Source organism: Crotalus tigris, unplaced genomic scaffold, assembly GCF_016545835.1.
Source record: "Crotalus tigris isolate CLP2741 ecotype Arizona unplaced genomic scaffold, ASM1654583v1 scf7180000024434.1680833, whole genome shotgun sequence".
Classification (NCBI taxonomy): domain Eukaryota; kingdom Metazoa; phylum Chordata; class Lepidosauria; order Squamata; family Viperidae; genus Crotalus; species Crotalus tigris.
In genome coordinates this window covers 876,044-895,147 of record NW_024100602.1, presented here as the reverse complement: position 1 = coordinate 895,147, position 19,104 = coordinate 876,044, and the positions used below count along the sequence as shown (strand labels likewise).

The 19,104-nt window shown below is 39.7% G+C and overlaps 1 protein-coding gene across 3 annotated transcripts in view; it reads right to left on the bottom strand.

The window, feature by feature from the left end:
• The window catches only part of SLIT1 (slit guidance ligand 1), a 153,811-nt gene that overhangs the window by 4,522 nt on the left and 130,185 nt on the right, over window positions 1-19,104 (bottom strand). For all 3 annotated transcript variants that reach the window (XM_039331113.1, XM_039331111.1, XM_039331112.1), the window contains exons 22-31: window positions 18,228-18,296; window positions 17,462-17,533; window positions 16,036-16,107; window positions 7,244-7,315; window positions 5,803-5,966; window positions 4,491-4,615; window positions 3,483-3,580; window positions 1,905-2,041; window positions 965-1,058; window positions 646-783 (exon numbers count right to left, since the gene is read on the bottom strand). In XM_039331113.1, coding sequence (XP_039187047.1) covers window positions 646-783; window positions 965-1,058; window positions 1,905-2,041; window positions 3,483-3,580; window positions 4,491-4,615; window positions 5,803-5,966; window positions 7,244-7,315; window positions 16,036-16,107; window positions 17,462-17,533; window positions 18,228-18,296 — 1,041 coding nt within the window. The remainder of the gene's footprint in view (window positions 1-645; window positions 784-964; window positions 1,059-1,904; window positions 2,042-3,482; window positions 3,581-4,490; window positions 4,616-5,802; window positions 5,967-7,243; window positions 7,316-16,035; window positions 16,108-17,461; window positions 17,534-18,227; window positions 18,297-19,104) is intronic.

The window sequence follows — 19,104 nt, the reverse complement described above, 5'->3', positions numbered from 1 at the left end:
TTGCCAGAATCAGCTATTGAAATTGATACATTTTTGGAAGCAGGATGTGTTCTCTTTCATTCCAATGTTCTAAATTGATTCCTCATTTTCAGCATCTCATAAACCACCATTGGCATCACCCAGGTGTATAAATGCTATTAATGTTTTCTCCTTATTCAAGTAATTATATACTTTGCATTCCAGGAACTCAGATTTGTTGTTCGACTTGCTGTCTGCTATTTTCTGAGTAAATAAAAATATGGTCCAACCATAGTGGAAGAATAATGCTCTGACATCTATTTTTGTACACTGCCACTTGAAACAAGTTGGATAAGATTTCAAACAAACACCTACACAGGTGGCATTGTGATCAACCTGTTGTTGAAAGCACATGAAATATTAGATGCTGCAGGATCTCCATCTTACAAGGGTAGTGAAGCCACCCTGGAAATAGCTAGTTACTAATAAGTCTAACCACTACTTTATATGTTTTTGCAAACACTGCTCCTTGTGTTACAACTCTTTCTCCTGACAATATTTCAAGCAAGTGGGAAGAAGGTCAATCATCCAATAAAGGACAAACCTTGGTCTTTAGCTTTGCAGAACACTTGATATTTTTGTAGAAATTATATGAATGCTGGCAGCATCTCCATCTAATATCCTTACCTGAAGCCGCCAGTACAAAGACAGGAATAACCATTTGGTTCATCAAAACAGTTGGCATTGTTCTGGCATTGGTGGCCTAGGCAGTCATTGTAGTCCGTACTGCAATTATCTCCTGCATAGCCAGGCATACATTCACACCTGGAGGCAGGAACAGGAATGAGATCCAGTGCTCAAAAGAGCAGCAAGGTACACCAACTAGGAAACGACTGAGGCAATGAATATAACCATTTGTTCTAACTCCACCATACATTATTTGGTACACATTCATTAGTTTTAAAACTTTTTTTTTCTCCCAAACTCCACTCTTTCCCTCACTCACTTGGGTCCATCGAGGGAGATTCTACATATGGCATTATGCTGGCAGGGGCTGAGCTCTGGGGAACATACATTCACCAGCTGTTCGCAATATGTCCCTGTGGAAAAAATACAGAGATAAGGCAGAAGCACAACAAATAGTGTCTCTCCTTGAATATGCCTCATTCTGCCCCAAAGAAATGGTACATAAAAAGGTGGAAAGCCCATATTTGACCTTAAGCATTCCTATTTGCATTATAGCATTAATGAACAAAAACACATATTGCTGAAATATTCACCTTTTGAACCTAATAGTTGGAAACACCCAGTCATTCAAAAGTTGAAATATCCCTAACCCCTTTTTATGTTGGCCAATTCAGATGGTTGGCTTGCATTTTTTTCACTGTTTTGTTCCAGGATAGGTATGCACAATAAGTAAATTCTGCGACTTTAAAATAAACAGATGAATTTTACTATTATGCAGAAATATTCAACTTTTGGAGGTCATGCAGAAGGACAAGGAGCTACACATTATATGTAAGTATTTTGACTATTCGGCCAGCAAGCCTATTCACTCCTTTCCCTTCCTTTTCCAAGAACTAAATTTAGCAAGATACCAGCCAACAAAAAAATATCTTCAATGTCTATAGCAATTCTGAAAAATTAATAATGGGGAAGAGTGGAACAACTTATCTTTTCACTAGCTGTTTTCTGCACTTAAAAAAGTTAAAAAGAAACATTGACCATAAAAAGATAGATTTAACATTAGCCAACATAATCCACATAATTTATAACAAGGGATGGATAATAAAATCATATGAGTAGTCTGCTTTGTGCATGTGATCTCATTTCCCAACACATGTAGGGTCCCTTTAGACACTATGGCGATTTTGCTCCCTTCATTGATAAAAGCAGAAGCTCTGCACTCTCCCACTATCAGCAGTAATTTACAATTGAAGTCATACCTGTATAGAAGGGTAGGCACAAGCATGTGTGGTTAGTGGACCCATTAACACATGTGCCCCCATTCTTGCAACTGTTATTGCAATGATTGGTTTTCAGATTACATCTTGGACCTTCAAATCCATCCACACAAGAACATCTATTAATAAGGAAAACGAGAGCTATTTGATACATTGAAAGTCTGGAAGCATTCTCTTGTAGGATTTTCTGGAATTTATACCCTTATCTAAATTTCAAGAAAGATGAAAAGTAGGGATGATACTTCTTTCTTGAAACTGGGTTCAGTATCTCCATAACTCTCAGTGTTCCATCTTGTATCCATCTTAGCATTTTGGTTTCCAAGTACAGGAGCTAGTTGGACCACTCTAGAAGTCTCGAATTGAGAAGAAGCTAAAGCTGCTATAAGTTCTAGGACAGATGGAGTGGCATGCTAATGAGGTCTTCAATGTTGGCACCAAAAAGAAAAAGCAGGGCCCTTGGGTAGGACTAGAGAAAAGCACAAATGTGAGAATCCTGATCCTGATTTATTTCTCATTTAACGTCCTTAAATCTATTCCAACGAAGGAGAAGTTGTAGATTATTATTTTAACTATTTTTTAAGTTTTCTAAGCAACCTCCATAGCTATGTTTGAGGACTACACATGATTATATAAATCTTCATGAGGCAATACTATAATATAATTCACAGAATACACTAATTTAAATATGACACACCTGCAAACAGATACACACTCACATAAAGTAGAGGAGAACATTGTAGATGAATAAATGTATGCTGTGAGTTGCATACGGTGGCATTTGCATTTCTATTGCGTGGACTTTAGACAAAGAAGCAAAAATAGAAAAAAAAACTGGTGACCTTGCCTAACAAAGGCAGTGAGTTGTCAGCTCTGATGCCCTTGATCAAAACATTTGTGTTCCTACTTGCTATCTTTCTATAAAGGGGTAATGCAGAGCGGCATGTGTAGGGAAAAATATTTGTTATCCCAAGGGACATTATGTGCTGGCTTTTAAAGATGCTATGTTGATATGGCGATACGATGAAAAGCCATTTAGCAGTTTGGCAAATTGGATATACAGATCGGGTTGGGCCCCACTTTTTTTCTCTACTGAGTGCAGTTCATTTCAAGCTACTAATTACGGTATGTTTCCCAGAAAGCCACCCACACTGTATTTTGAGGAGGAGAGTGGGAGGGTGCACATCGAGGTTCAGCATATCAAAAAACTGAAACAGTTGGTAATCCATTGGGATGCATGTAATCCAGTGGCTTGTCTCCCAAATCCCAAGCCACAGTTACAGAAATAAATTGCCTGCAGAATCAGACCATGTACTGAAAACATCCCCTGTCCCCTAAATGTAAGTATATATGATTAACACTGAATAAATACTTCCCAATACTTTTCAGTGTCTGATTCTGGCTTAAGGCAGAAAATGGAGCTGGATTTATTTTAGTCTGACATCTGGCAATTTTGTAATAGGTTTCTGCCCAGGTTCTTGGCAGATGATGTATTGCAGCTAACCAAGATCTTTTTCCATTTTAGGTCAGAGACTCTTTCTGAAATCTTGAACTGCCACTCACGTAAAGCTGGATCCATCTCCTTCTTGAGGCAGGCAGGTCCCACCATTTTCACAGAATCTGCCGGAGCAACCATCAAAAGATAGGTCACAGTATTTGCCCTGGAATAAGGAAATAACACAAAACAATTACCCTTTAAATGGATAAGTTCTGGCCAATACACATTTTGAAAATCAATTGCTTGCACACCAGCCATATGTGTACAGTGAAAGAAGATTAACTTGTTATATAGAAATTGTCCTGAACTTTTAAATTGTTTTTGTTAACAGAAATAGCTCTCTCCATTTTTTTTTCTTTCTTTTTTTGCTCAGTGTCAAAGGAACAATTGGTTGTGTTCACAGAACATGTTTAATTTCACTACTGAACTTACCCACGTTCTGGGTTTATACAATACAGATAGACCTCAACTTATGACCACAATTGAGTCCAAAATTTCTGTTGCTAAACGAGACAGCTGTTAAGTGAACTTTGCCCCATTTTATGATCTTTATTGCCACAGTTGTTAAGTGAGTCACTGCAGTTGTTAAGTTAGTAGCATGGTTGTTAAGTGAATCTGGATTTCCCATTGACTTTTCTTGTCATAAGCTCATAAAAGGTAAATCACATAATCCGGGTGACTCTGTAAACATCATAAATATGAGTCGGTTACCAGGATCTGAATTTTGCTCACGGGACTACAGGCATGCTTCAAAGGTCATTAAGCATGAAAAATGATCGTGTCACCTTTTTCAGTGCTGTTGTAATTTTGAACAGTCACCAAACAAATTGTTGTAAGTCAAGGACTACATTGTATTGTGCTGAAACATAAAATAATCCAGTGCATTGCACAACATTTAAAGCCACAAAAAGGCAAACCAAGCTCAGCATTTTGTATGAATGAACTTATGTCTTTCATTAACCTGGCTAAAAGTGTGGAACACACGCTGTGTATTTCCCAGGAAGAAGTTTACCAACAGGGAGCAAACCCACTCCTTTTTGTCCCCTCCCACCTCACCCTCCCACCCTATTTACCTTATAACCATCGGGACAGACACAGTGATAGGAGCCCAGAGGATCTTGCTGACAACTGCCCCTGTTTTGGCAGGGATTGGAGAGACAGGGGTTACACTTGGCCTGGATGATTGGCGGGGGAGGACCTACACAGATTAAAAAAAGATATTGCATGAATAAGACTAAGATAATATAACTGAAATAACTAAAGACATATTTCTTATATCTGACTATAAAGTCTGTGTGCTTCCTGATCAGAATCTCTTCCAAGGTATTGCCTTTTCCCCAACAGCTAAACATGGGTCTCTGACAAATTTGTGATTTGCGGATATACACATTAAAAAAATGGATAACGGCTGAAAAGAACACCCATTCACTTGTTTCTAAGCATAATACTGAATCCTGGTGTTCAAAATAGTATTAATTTTCTACAAAAGCAAGCAGGGTCCCTCCCCTCCCCATTTCTTTCACAGGAATAAGTTTTCACAGGGAAAAGTAAAAGAACTTTTTAAAGAATTCTACATTGGTGTGACATACACAGAAGAAAGAGCTGACTCAAGGCCTCTTATGAGGGTAATTAGGGATTCTGGAAATTATAATCTTATTACATATATAAGGCACAAGGCTGATGTAGCTAATGCTATGCCTGTGCCCATTCTTTGGGCATTTCATTCATAATCTTCAGTATCATGGAACTATATACAGTGATCCTTAACTTACAACCACAATAAGGAACAGAAAATTGTGCAGTCGTGAAATGAGGCATCACATAACCACACCTGATTATATGATGTATTTTGCCAGGGTTGTTAAGTGAGACACCACTTGCAACCTGCCAGTTTCTGCAATGACTTAGCTGGGAAGCTTGCAAATGACCATGTGGGAAATTTGCAAATGGCAATCGTGTGACTGTGGGGATGCTCTGGCAATTGTAAGTGCAAAGAAAGATCATAAGTCATTTTTCAGCGTGATCATAATTTTGAACCATTGCCAAATGGTCGTATGTTGAGGACTACTTGTAGGATATTGGTTTTACTGGCTTAACTAGAATCTACTTCTCCCATTCCATCTTCATCATATCTGTGTGCATATTAACAACTTCCATGACTCACTTTTCCCCCCCCATATGCCCAATATTAACTTCAACAGTCTCATATTTGTAACATTCATGCCACTTCCCAACAAGGGTCCCAGGCAACTCAGCTGGGCAGAACAAACTAAAGTTCACATAGCCAAGAGATCTTTAGTTATATGCAATGCTGTTCTTCAGAACTTTCAGTAGTAGTTCTTCCCACTATTCCCTTTTATTTTCCTTGTTGCTTCTGTAGCTTACCCTGGCATTCAAACTTCTTAGCTGGAGTTGTGAGCAGAAGTTTGCCTTCCATATCCGCAGGACCAGCACAACGGGCAATGCCAGGTTCTTTGTAGCCAGTTTTGACCCAGCTTGAGAGCCAGTGCATGTGGCAATCACAATACAGGGGGTTGGCACCAATTGCTCTGCACAGCGGGAAGAATCATAAAGTCTGTATAATTATTCAAAGTGCAAGGTTTCATCTGGTCACTCTGCAGAAATGCCCCTAGAGGTCCTGGAACTGATTAATAACCCAATTTTTATTTCCATTTCTTTTTAAATGCCACATTGTTGCATTCTGAATAGTATCAATTTTCATCATTTATTTTAAAGGGATGTATCAGACATGCAAGCTTATTATTTGATGTCTTAATACTTGATGCTAAATCTGCTAAATGCCTCGAGTAAAATGCAGTGTGCCCACATCACTCATGCTCTGAGATTACAGACACTGTGCAAAGAATGTAAATTGACAGTGTGTGTAGAATTTTTTCCTCCCCCAAAGATAGTGCTCACAAGTATGTCTAAAAAGATATATACATTCTTAAAGCTGAGCAAATATTCTAGCCAATTACCAGAAAAAACCCAATGAACTCAAGATTAAGATAATTGTCATTTGTATTCATCTTTGTAATTGGGACTATTGTGGTGCTTTAAAGTTTTGAGGTATGTTCACCCACCACACTAAGGCAGGGGTCCCCAACCCCAGGGCCACAGCCCACTACCGGGCCTTGAGACGTTCGTAACCAGACCACAGAAGTGGTGGGTGAGCATGCGCGTGCACACCTCCCCACTTGTGCGGGAAGCAGGTGAGTGTGTGCACGTGCACTCCATTTGTGCAAGCAGCGAGTAGCAAAGCCAGACAGGTTGGGGAACTCTGCACTATGTGATGTTTTACTGAATAAACACACTTGCTTGGCTTCACTCAACACACTAAGTTCTAATTTATAAATCACAGTTTGCTAAGTCATAGATGAACAAATCATGTGTTAACCCAGCCTTGGTCTAGAAAGCTTTGTCTTTCATTCTTCTGATCTGCAGCAGACTACGTGCACATTCCATTTTTTTGGGAGGAAAGTCAAAGGGTTCAAGAACTAGTTTCCCTTGTAGGTACACAATGGAATATTAAGTTAAGCTGCTAACACATGATGAAAGATGCCAGAAGGAACTTCAACATATTTCAGCAAGCCACACTGCATCAGTTCCTATCACTACAGAACAATGAGAACACTGCTCCCTACAAAATTTTTGGAACTACTTTGTCATGGCAATTATTATCTAAGCATCTTTGCACAGCTGAATGAACAAAAGTAAACAAATTGTGCTTTCTCCTTTGTATCGCCAAGCACCATCCTATAAAATGCTAGAAGCCCTATTTGGAAGAAGGGGAACAAATGTTTATATTAATGATACAGATACTCACAGATGAGATAAGGAGGTAACATCAGCAAAGATCCCTTCAGGGAGTGTGGAGATATCATTTCCATGAAGAGACCTGAATGCAAATACAGACAACTGTTCTTATGCTCAAACAAGAGCTCCAATTATTGAGAGGAAGAAACAGAGTCCTAATTTTTCATGTTGTGATTTCCCATTGTCTATTATCTTTGGAAGGCTACATACGGAGCAATTAGTCTTAGTAAACCTAATGGGATGTGAGGAATTCAGGATTTTGCTGACTCAACCTCTAAGCACTATGAAGTGGTATATAAGTCTAAGTGCAATTGCTCTTCAGAATGTCATTAAGCCTGCTCCCCCTTTCCCTCTTAAACCACACATTGGCATTCAAACTGGTAGGAAGAAGAAGAAGGAGAAGGAGAAGGAGAAGGAGAAGGAGAAGGAGAAGAAGAAGAAGAAGAAGAAGAAGAAGAAGAAGAAGAAGAAGAAGAAGAATAAGAAGAAGAAGAAGAAGAAGAAGAAGAAGAAGAAGAAGAAGAAGAAGAAGAAGAAGAAGAAGAAGAAGAAGAAGAAGAAGAAGAAGAAGAAGAAGAAGAAGAAGAAGAAGATAGTAGCTAGGCCCACAGTTCCCAGAGAACTTGCAGATATTTTACTGCTCGATCAATGCAATGATTAGTGAATTCACTGTGGCATCCTTGGGATACTGTGACATACAGCTTGGCAACAAAAAGAATTCAGGAACCTCTGAGCTAGGCTAAGCAGATTACTTCTCCTTCAGGTGGCAATCCTAGGTCTCTTTAAGAAGTAACAAAAATACAGTAGAGTCAGTAATGATGCTTGGAAGACAAAGGATGATAACAAAGAAGGGATAATTGGGATTGAGGAAAACTGTGGAAAGCAAGGACAAGGGAGATAGCAGGAAGAAATAGAAACACGATGATGCAATACCTGTTATTCTAATAAATCACCTTCATTACCTCACTACTTCTGACCTCATGAATGACATGTAGGTTCTAGTTCACATAAACTTATATCAAGAGGTTGTCTTCCCTGCCTCTAGATCAGTTACTTTTCATCCACAGTATACTGGAGTACATTAGAATTTGTGCTTCTATTGATGAGTGTTTTAGTGTCAGTCATTAAATGAACTTACATTGAAGATGTTTTTTCTTACAATGTGGTGTTAGCAGTGAGATTAATAGAGCACAGCATTCTTGTGTTAAGAATGTATACTTCTCCACTGAAGTATACATTGCTCAGGATTGTGATCCCTTCTTTCTATTCTTTGGCTGTAAGTCACACAGGCTTTGGAGAGAGTTCTCCATTTATTTCCTTTTTCACTCTTAGAAAAGTGAAATCTAGGTGTTGGCTAGTGGTGGGTCAGGCTGGGTGAGACTTTTCTACTTAGTTAACATGCTGCTTGTGATTGTAATCAAGGTGTATGAACAGTTTCTCCTATATTCAATGTCCTTTTAGGAACTGTTCAAAGGAGAAATGAGACTTTACATAACCTTCTTTCTTTCTGTTTACTGTATTTAATTTATAGTTATATTATTGTCATATTACTGTATTATTTTTAGACACCTCTGAGTTTTGATATCACCCTGATTATTTTCCCACAATGCGCAATCATTTATATTCCAAGAGAGGATTGTGTCTCTGGTATGGAATGGCCTCTAGGTCTACCTGGAAGTTGGGACAACATTATTGTTAATCAAACAATGTTAGCCCATTTTTACCCAGGTTAAGCCAACATTGGAGTTGCTTGCCCATTTGCTGGAGTCTCAGAGAAAATAACTGCCCAGTGCCATGGTGGACTGGATCTTTCCAGGTGCTAACAACCCCCCCCCTCCCATTGCCCTATAACAGTGATGCCGAACCTTTTAGAAACCGAGTGCCCAAACTGCAACCCAAAACCCACTTATGTATCGTCGGGTGATGGGTGGGTGTGGCCCATTGGGTGGGCGTGGCTGCAGTGGTAACGGCAGACTGGGTGGGACTAAAAAGTTCAATCAATCAATTCCAACTTTGCGAGAGCTTTTTTTTCCCGCAAGAAGTTGAAATTGATTGATTGAATTTTTTTTTTTTTTTGCACACGAAGGCGGAGGCCCAAAACGAAAAGGTTTTATAAAGCCCAGCTGAAGGCCTAGGACTGGAGCGATGATGCATATGCCCAAAGAGAGGGCTCTGCATGCCACCTGTGGTTAGGTTATAGGTTCGCCACCACGGCCCTATAATAACTCTTAGTGTCATAAAGTGTAAAATGTGGAGGGTTCACACATTCCTTGCTGTGAAAATGATCAAGCCAATGTAGGTGAAGATGAGATTTATATCCTCTATTTCTATCTTCTGAATGACACTTTCTGCATTGAATTCAGAGTCTCCAACACTTCCCAAGGCTGCCAAGAATTTTTCTCAAGAATTCTGTCCCATTTTGCAGAATAGAAACATGTTTATAAGATTACTAGCTTAATTGATGGACTTGCCTCCTAGCTAGGATGCTGTTGGGGGTCTATGACAAGTTGCTACAGCCAACTCTCTGCAGCCAACTTGGCATGGCCAACTCACTACCAGACAATTCGCCATGGCCAACATGCCATCAGACAACTCGTTGCAAGACAAAAATTACACTAATATCAAAGAAATGATGAAAAAGAATCATTAAAGAAAGGACGCAAAAGGAAGGACAGAATGAAATGTGAATGGTAAAAATTAAAATAATTTTTAATTGATTCTAAATAATTAAATAGAATTGTTAAATTGTCCTGCAGTGAGTTGTCCCATGGCAAATTGGCCATAGTGAGTTGTCCTGCAGCGAGTTGGCTGTGGCAAGTTGTCCCATTCCTGCTGTTGGAACACCCTTCTGTCCTCTCTTGTTCCCTGGAGAATTTATGTATTACTTTGTTTTTACTGCAATATATAATGGGATTATATCTGTTTGTATCAGGAAAATGTTAGTAATGACTTTACCGATAGGCCCACCTAAACTCCTTATTTGCAGAAAGCAAGCATACAAAACATTACCTCAAGATGGAAGGAGAATTGTAAGTTTCTGTTATTTATCTAATTCCTGGATAGATCCTCAATATGGGAAATGTCTTAAAATGATACCTGCTCTGAAAACTCATAATACTGAGTTTCTATTAAGAAGAAATGTAGACTTGGCCTTGGGAATGTAGAAACAATAACTAAACCACTTAGGAACTTTCAGAAAAGATTAATCAGTCCTGAGAAAAAGGAGAGCATAAATAACCCAATGCTCAAAATAGCTGCACTTGATCTTATTTGTGTAAGATGGGACACAGAGAAACTGAGAGGTTTTCAAGATTCTGCTGTTTTATCCTATAGTATTATACAAATTCCTGGAATCCCTTCTGTGCCCAGTTAATTGATCTTGTCTACTTTAAAGGCCTGAAACAATCTTGAAAGCCTTTCTCTCTCATGAGAAGGACAATGTATCTTGCCTTCCCATGAAATATCCTTTTTCTAAGTTAGGTGGAAAGTGCCACAATTGTGGAGCTACAAGTCACCTCAAGAGTATGGGTCCAAATTGTTCCAGAACCAAATCTTCAGGACACTTCATAAATTCCCCTCCCAGATATTATTCCTGTTATTTTTTGCTGATGCACTTTAACTTTGGCACAACAACTAACTCCAAAGATGAAACTATAATGTGTTAGTTTGCATTTCCCATGCAGTTATTACAGAACCCTTCGCTAGTCAGAATGGGACAACTCCGCACGGCCAGCTCGGCACGGCCAATTCACCACTGCCAGTTTGCCACCATCAAGTCACTGCAGGATAACTCCACATGACCAACTCGCAGTAGTGACAACTCACCATGGGAGAGCAAGTGGGCAGAGTGCAGAGTGGCAGTGGTGGCTGGAGGTTTCCCTTTTTCCCATACCCCCTCTCACCACTGCTGCCACTGCCACTGCACCCTGCCCAAAGCTGAGGATGGTGGCGACAGACGGGTGGCGAGGTGGCAGCAGCAGGGGCGTCCCACTTTCACATACCTCCCTGCTGCTGCCATCACACTGAACTCCAGGCAGAAGAGACCAGGGACAACAGTGGCAGTCATGGCTGAGGTGGGTAGTGGTGTGTGTGTGAAAAATGGGACACCTCCAATTTTGTCCTGCAGCAACTTGGTGGCAGTGAGCTGGCATAGGTGACTTGGTGGCAGCGAGCTAACAGTTTTGAGCTGGCTGCAGCAAGCTGGCTCCACTGAGTTGTCCTAGATCTCTGTTAGTTGAGACAATTGCAGGACAATTTCTTTTAGTGTAGTGCAGTATTCTCAAGTTGAAAATATGATAACACAGAATTTTTGCCACTTTATCACATTTTCCTTACATGTTCCTATACCCAGCATAGACTGGCTATAAATTCATAATCCAATTATCCATTAGGTGCAGGAAGCAATTTCTCTCACACACACAAGAATCAACAGTCCCATTTACAAGCATGCTACTTTTTTCCTTCTCTTCCTCTGATGCCACCCTGCATTGCCTCCCACAGTACCTGATTTTCCTGATGTTTTGGTGAAAGAGGCAGTAGCTACCTTGCCTTCTGTGTACAGTCATACACCCAGTCATACACTGGGTGTATGACTGTACTGTCAACTTAAAACCTAAAGCCAGAGCCTCCACAATAACCTACGTCTATGAAAGAGTTAATCACTTTAAAATAGCTCTATATGACAATCTGAAGAAAGCATTTATTTGCCCTTCTACATATCCAGCGTCTGCCAATATTTCTTGTAAAAAAGCAAGATAATTCCTTGAGAATTGTACACAATTACAGACTACTGAATTCTGTAACCATTAGCAACCACTATGCACTGCCTCTTATTTCAGATCTGCTAGATCACTCTCAGAAGTCATGCATTTTCACTAAATTGGACTTAAGAGATTACAATTTGATCTGAATGGAAGAGGGTCATGAAAATTTAACAGTTGTTTCCTCTTAAAATTCAGATGACATCCTAATTTTCTCAGAAGACCCACTTTTCTGAAGTTAATCAACTTTTGAAGAAAGAAATTTCTTCAAGAGCAAACCACCCTGAAAAATCTCTTTTGATGCATTACTCAAGCATCCAGATCCCACTCGCCCCTTTGCTGTGGAAATTGATGCCTTTGAATCGGCTTTGAGAGCCGTTCTCTGGCATGCTTTGACAAAGGGAGAGGAGGGTTTTTTTGTTTTTCGCCTTTCACCTTATTCTTCCTGACTGAAAGAAACTATGATATTTTCAAGTAAAGATCAGTGGGCGGCTCAAGGTTGACTCAGCCTTCCATCCTTCCGGGGTAGGTAAAATGAGGACCCAGATTGTTGGGGCAATGTAAATATATATATACATTGCTTACTGGCGTACACTGCTTAGAGTGCTTGCACTTAAAGCAGTATATAAGTCTCATAAATAAATAAATAAATAAATAAATAAATAAATAAATAAATGCAATATTCCAACAGTGGAGGTATTTCTTGGAGGGAGCAGCCCACCAAGAATGTGAAGCACTGGCACAAGGCACAGACGCTCACTCCATGTCAGATCAGGAGCACGCATTTTCTCCACATTTTTTGTGTCATCTACGGTATGTTTTTAGTTCATATAAAAAGCTGTTACGTGCACTGCAAAATTAAATATGACATTCCCTGGCCATCTCCTCCACCATGATCTTGAAGCAGAACAATTTTATTGTCCCCTCCCAACCGCTCCCACAAAAGAGTCACGCAGAGAAATAGGCAGTAGATCTGTCGGATTGGATTTGTTTGCATATGTGTCAGAGACCAGACGCCAGGGAGCCCCACCAGCCAGTTCTTCTCCTCATGACTGATGGATACTCCTTTCACAATGCTCTTTTATACATTCCTCTTCCTCTCAGGGAATAGATATCACAACTTTACCATGATAATAAAGCTGTGGGACATGTAGCAAGTATTCAAAACATCGCATCAGAATTTAAATGAATATTGAACACTGATGTCAAAGACAATGTTTCATCCTGCCATGCCTGTTGCTGGGCTAAGACTGTGGTGAATAAGCCAGCTAGTTTGTTCCAGCCACTCCTCTTCCATCCTATACTATGGGATATAGTTTCCCTGGATTTTGTTATTGATCTTTCTGCTATAAAAAGTAACATGACCTTTTTGGTGCTATGAATTTGTTTATTAGGATAAGTTATTTTATTCCCAGGAGGGACTGTCACTTATTTAGGAGACAGTATAACTCTTTTAGAGAATTTTTTTTTTTTTGGTGTAGAACTTAATTAATCATGTTATTTCAGCTTATAGTACTCAGTTTACACTCACATCCCTTTTCTACTTATTGGACATTCACAGTCATTTGTCATCCTCTCATCCACAATCTAATGGACAACTGGAAAACATAGACATTTACTTGAACAATACTAATAGTCCTCAATTTACAACCAGTATCTTAGCAACAGTTTGAAGTTATGATGGACCCCTCCCCTAAAGCTTATGACCTGGTTCCAAAGTTCCATTATCTGAGCCCCTCCTGCATGGCCACATGACCCTATTTTGGGCACTTGGCAACCAACCTGCATTTATGGCTATTTGCAGTGCCCTTTGAGAAAATAATACCCCATGACAAACAATGAGTTTGCTTAATGACCATGGCACTTGCTTTACGACTGTTGCCTTCACTTAATGACTGCTCCAAAAAGGGTAACAAAAACGAGTCTGATTATGTGATGGCCTGCTTTACAACCATCACAACTTATGAATATAATTGCAGGGTTTAATTATGGTCATAACTTGAGGACTACCCGTAATCACAATACAGAGTAATTGAATTACAGGTAGTCCTCAACTTATGACTACAATTAAGCCCAAAATTTCTGTTGCTAAGTGAGACATTTGTTAACTGAGTTTTGCCCCATTTTACGACCTTTCTCACCACAGTTGTTAAATGGATCACTCAAGTTATTAAGTTAGTGGCATGGTTGTTAAGTGAATCCGGCTTCCCATTGACTTTGCTCGTCAGAAGGTTGCAAAAGGTGATTACATGACCCTGGGAAATTGCAACCATCATAAATATGAGTCAGTCGCCAAGCGTCTGAGCTTTCAACAATTGAGCATGGAGATGCTGCAATGGTTTTGTGGAAAATGGTCATTTATTTATTTATTTATTTGACTTATATACCTCTTTAAGTGCAAGCACTCTCTAAGCGGTGTACACCAGTAAGCAATTGCCCCCAACAATCTAGGTCCTCATTTTACCTACCTCGGAAGGATGGAAGGCTGAGTCAACCTTGAGCCGGTGAGATTTGAACCGCTGACCTGCTGAACACAGTCAGCTAAAGTGGCCTGCAGTACTGCACTCTAACTGCTGCGCCACCTCGGCTCATGTCACTTTTTTCAGTGCTGTGGTAACTTTGAAGGGTCACTAAATGAACTGTTGTAAGTCAAGGACTACCTGTATTGCCTCTTGCAGAATTTGCCTATTACTCATTGCATTCCTCCACCCGCATGCTGTCTTTTCTAATGTCCATTCAAGCACTGAATGTCAAAGCACAATTTTGAAATGAAGGAACAAGAAATTGAATGATAAGGGCTCATATGAGTGGAGTTTGCAGAGATGCAGTGCAGTCTGAACTCCAGAAGGAGGGACTGAAGTATAAAAATGGTTATTAGCTAGACTAAGCCGATCAGCCACACCCACCCCATTCACCTCTCCTGGGCCCCTGAGAGAAGCAATAAAATGCTAGTACAGCCATAAAAAGGAAGACAAAGAAATGTTGATCACAAGGAGAAAGAATATTTAGAGGCCAGGAAAACTATGGGAAGCAAGGACAAGGGAGATAAGAAAAGAAAGAGAACCGCCAGATTTTTATTACTATTATAACACATGGTTTCTGTATCCTCAATAAACCTTTGTTTTTATAGCTCGATCTTCATTACTTCGCTATCTCTGATACTGTAACTTACAAGTATATTCTAATTCCATTCTATAAATCTCTATTAAGGGGTTGCTTTCTCTGCCATTGGACCATTTCTGGTCTCCAGTACATCAAAATAAACTGCAATTTATGCTTCTATGGATGGGTGTTCTGGTCTCCATTATTAAATGAATTCATACTGGAGAATTTTTTCCTAGGCAGGTAACACGAGTGAGTAATGGACAACAATGCAAGACAATTACTGTACATATACCTTATACAAACATTGACCATATGAAGGAAAGGTCTCTTAGGCCATATGAAATTAATCAATTTTCTCTCAAACACCCCACAATAAGGGAAAATAGGACCCAAGAACACCTATATCCCCACAGCCATTTCTTTTGACTCCTCCAAACAGTTTCACCTGACCTCTTTATTTAAAGCATCTTTTAGTTTAAACATAAAATGGAACTTGGCCTGCAGCAAGGTAAAGATCCAACTCTAATATTCTCTATTTAAGCAATGTACAGCTTTATTTGATTGCCTGCCCACCTGCCTGGTAAAAAACAAAGTTGATTTTGAGGTAGTACAAAGCATTTGGGAGGTTAGGCTTGGGCACTGATGGAGAGATGCATCATAAATTTGCTTTATAATAAACGTGTGATTTATGGTTGGTCATTTAAAATGGAAGTCATTTTCTCAAACTGCCCACAACCTGCCTCCCCCCCAAAATTCCAAATGGGCCTTCCAGTCTGGAATATTGCTTCATTCTGCAATACCCTTTGCCTGGCTGCTATCCATTGAAACAAGGCAAAGTTCATTCTCCAGTAAACCACGAACTAACAGGAGATTCCTTAGAGAAATGACTAAGGAGAAACCAGTGATATGAATTGGTTGCAAAACAGAAGATACATACAGCAGCCGTAGTGAATGGAGACCTTCAAAGGCTAGTGAGGGAATACACTGTAGTGCATTGTAGCTGAGGATCCTAGGTGAAATTGGAGAGAGGCAGAAACAAGCTGAACAATCACATGTTGTGTAATTACATTCCATACATTGATTGTATTCCTCTCCCTAATATTAGTTTTGCAAGTTACACTAATGGGTAACTCATATAAAAATCTTAACTATTTTGAATCAGAATCTCTCCCCATAAACCCCATTTTGGACAGAATAGAGTAGAATAGAGCTGGAAGGGACCTTAGAGATCTTCTAGTCCAGCCTCCTGCTCGAGCAGCAGAACCTATACCATTTCACACAAGTGACTATGCAGTCTCTTCTTTAAAATCTCCAGTGATGGAGCGCACACGATTTCTGAAGGCAAGCTGTTCCACTGGTTAATTGTCCTCACTCTTAGGAAGTTTCTCCTTAATTCCAGGTTGCTTCTCTCTTTACAGGATATACTGTAAGTTGCCATTGGAAAGGAAACCTGCTTTGCACAGTAAAAAGCCACATAGCAGATGCCTTTATAAAGTCTCTAAGCAAATCCATACAATCTTCTTACCCTGGCACGAGGAAGGTACACTAACACTTTTCTGAGAACATAACCTTGTGTGTCTGCCTGCATCTCAGTGACTCCCATGACAGGTTTAAGAATTCTTGAAGATGCTACACTTATCTTAATATTATGTAGACAGTGTAAAGTGCATTAATGGGCATTCAGGAGGTGGCCTGACATGACATGCTTTGTGATAGCAATCTTGTGACTTCAATTACTTCTGCTGGTTTCCTGTGGGACTAGTCTCTTCATCCCCGATCTCTTTCTCAGCTCTCTAAGTCTTCTTTCTGTTGTAAGGGAAACTGGAACTTTGCCACTTTTTGTTTTTGATTTTTTGAAAAATGGGTGGGTGGACTGGTCCAGCTAGACAGGGAGAAGTCCTGAAACTGACAAGCTCATTCCTCACTTGATACTCTTTTCTGCCAAAAAGTGGTCTGTTTGTTTTATTTTAAAAAAATAGGCCACTAGGAAAAGAAAAAAAAATAGTGCATAGCATAATTAGAGTATTATGTATTCTAAATGGAATAGGCTTTTCAAATGCTAGATGATGGTGGGCAGGGCTGGAATTATAGCCAAATCATAGGCATTGGGATGTTTTGTGTTAAAGCTGGAGAGACAGCAGCTCAGCTTGGGCCTGTTCCAGGTACCTAAGTAAGAGTGTGCTACAGAGGCAGCAAGAGTTTGGAGTTCCTGCTAGCTTTAGGATAGAAGGGGAACATGGCAAAAGAGTTGTGTGGATGTGGCCTTTTGCCCAGGTTTTTGCCACAGGACCCCAATGATATCTGTCCCTGCAATCTGAACTATCACAATTGCTTTTGATTCAGCTCTGTTAGAAAACACTCACAAAGTGGTCAGTTGGCTCATATTGGTGAAGGAATTGTTGCTGAGGAAGCTGATCTTATTGTTGCTCAGGTCTCTGCAAAACAGAAGCACAGTGCAGGTTCTAATATCACTTTTAACTCTATCTTTCTTCCTCTCAATTCTTAAGCAAAAATCTACAATCATCTGAAACTGCAGTTCTAGTACATCTGTCACATATACTAGTTAGTCACATCATGACCATCTGCTTCTACTAAGACCTGCTATATACCCCCTTATTTTCTGCACCGGCTTTAATTTGTAGCACATCAATTAACAACACATTGATGTACAATTTATGTCTCTTCCTATTTATTCTTTGTCCAATTAGATATGCAGCAAAGGAATCCAGTTCACACCTACTCATCTCAAGTCACCAAGTTGGAGAAAATGGATCTAGATTATGGTGAAGATCTTAGCAGTTTTCAGAACATCCTAGAGCAGTGGTTCTCAACCTGTGGGTCGGGACCCCATTTGGGGTCAAATGACCATTTCACGGGGGTCGCCAAACCATGATGTCCGCCATTTTTTTCCCTTTTCCCTAGCTGTCCTACTCCCTCTTACTGGTGGCCACACCCACTTGGGGGTCACCACAACATGGGGAACTGTATTATGGGGTCACGGCATTAGAAAGGTTGAGAATCACTGTCCTAGAGGGTGTTATGATCCTTATATTTAATCTACCATCTCCAGGAAAGACCATTGTAGGTTTCATCAGATGAGTAACTTCTTAGAGCATCTCGGACACTTACACCAGCTGCAAGTAACGGAAAGTGGAGAGTTGTCCTGGAATAAGGATGAATTGGTTGCCATCCAAATAGCTGTAAGAATAATAAAAATATGTGTCAGATATTACAACTGAAATGCTAAAAGAGCAAAGTTCAAGATCTCTCTGTGCAAAGTGTATAATATGAAGTATACCACCTTGTCTTGTTAAAACATTATAGAGCAACAGAATGATAATTATGGCCCTTTCTATATGCCACATTCACTATTTGTGGATGATAAACCAGAATGACAAACTTAATACTCCAATGAATACATTTGCCATACAGAAATAAAAGTTCAATTGTTGCTGAACATCCAAAAATATTTTTTAATCTTTCTTCATACAAATGGGAGCAAAACTGCAAATATTGTGCAGCTCAAGAGACTAGAAGCATTTGTTACTTTGCTGCTCCAAATCCAGAGAGTACAACCTGAGATCCATCCAGCCCCTGAAAAACTGGATACAATCCCAAATTATTCCAAAATTTGCTAGTCACATGTGTCATTTTTAATGTGATTGGAGAAAACTATTAAATACATGGAAAACAATTACATTAACTGGATTTAATTAATATCATGGTTTTCTTCTAAAATAAATTAGTTTTTGTACTGATTCCACCTATATTTTTGTTCTACTTTTGGGGACTCCAGTCCCTAGACCACCTCAAAACCAAGTGTGGTTGTTAGCCTAAAAATTGTGCTAACCCTTTAATCCATGTATACAATGTCATAATGTTCCTTCCAGTTGATATCCTATGTCAGACATGTCAAACACAAGCCCAGGGACCAGATGCGGCCCGCGAAGTGGTTTCATGTGGCCTGTGAAGACATCCTGGAAACAGTGAGGGAATGGCCCCCTCT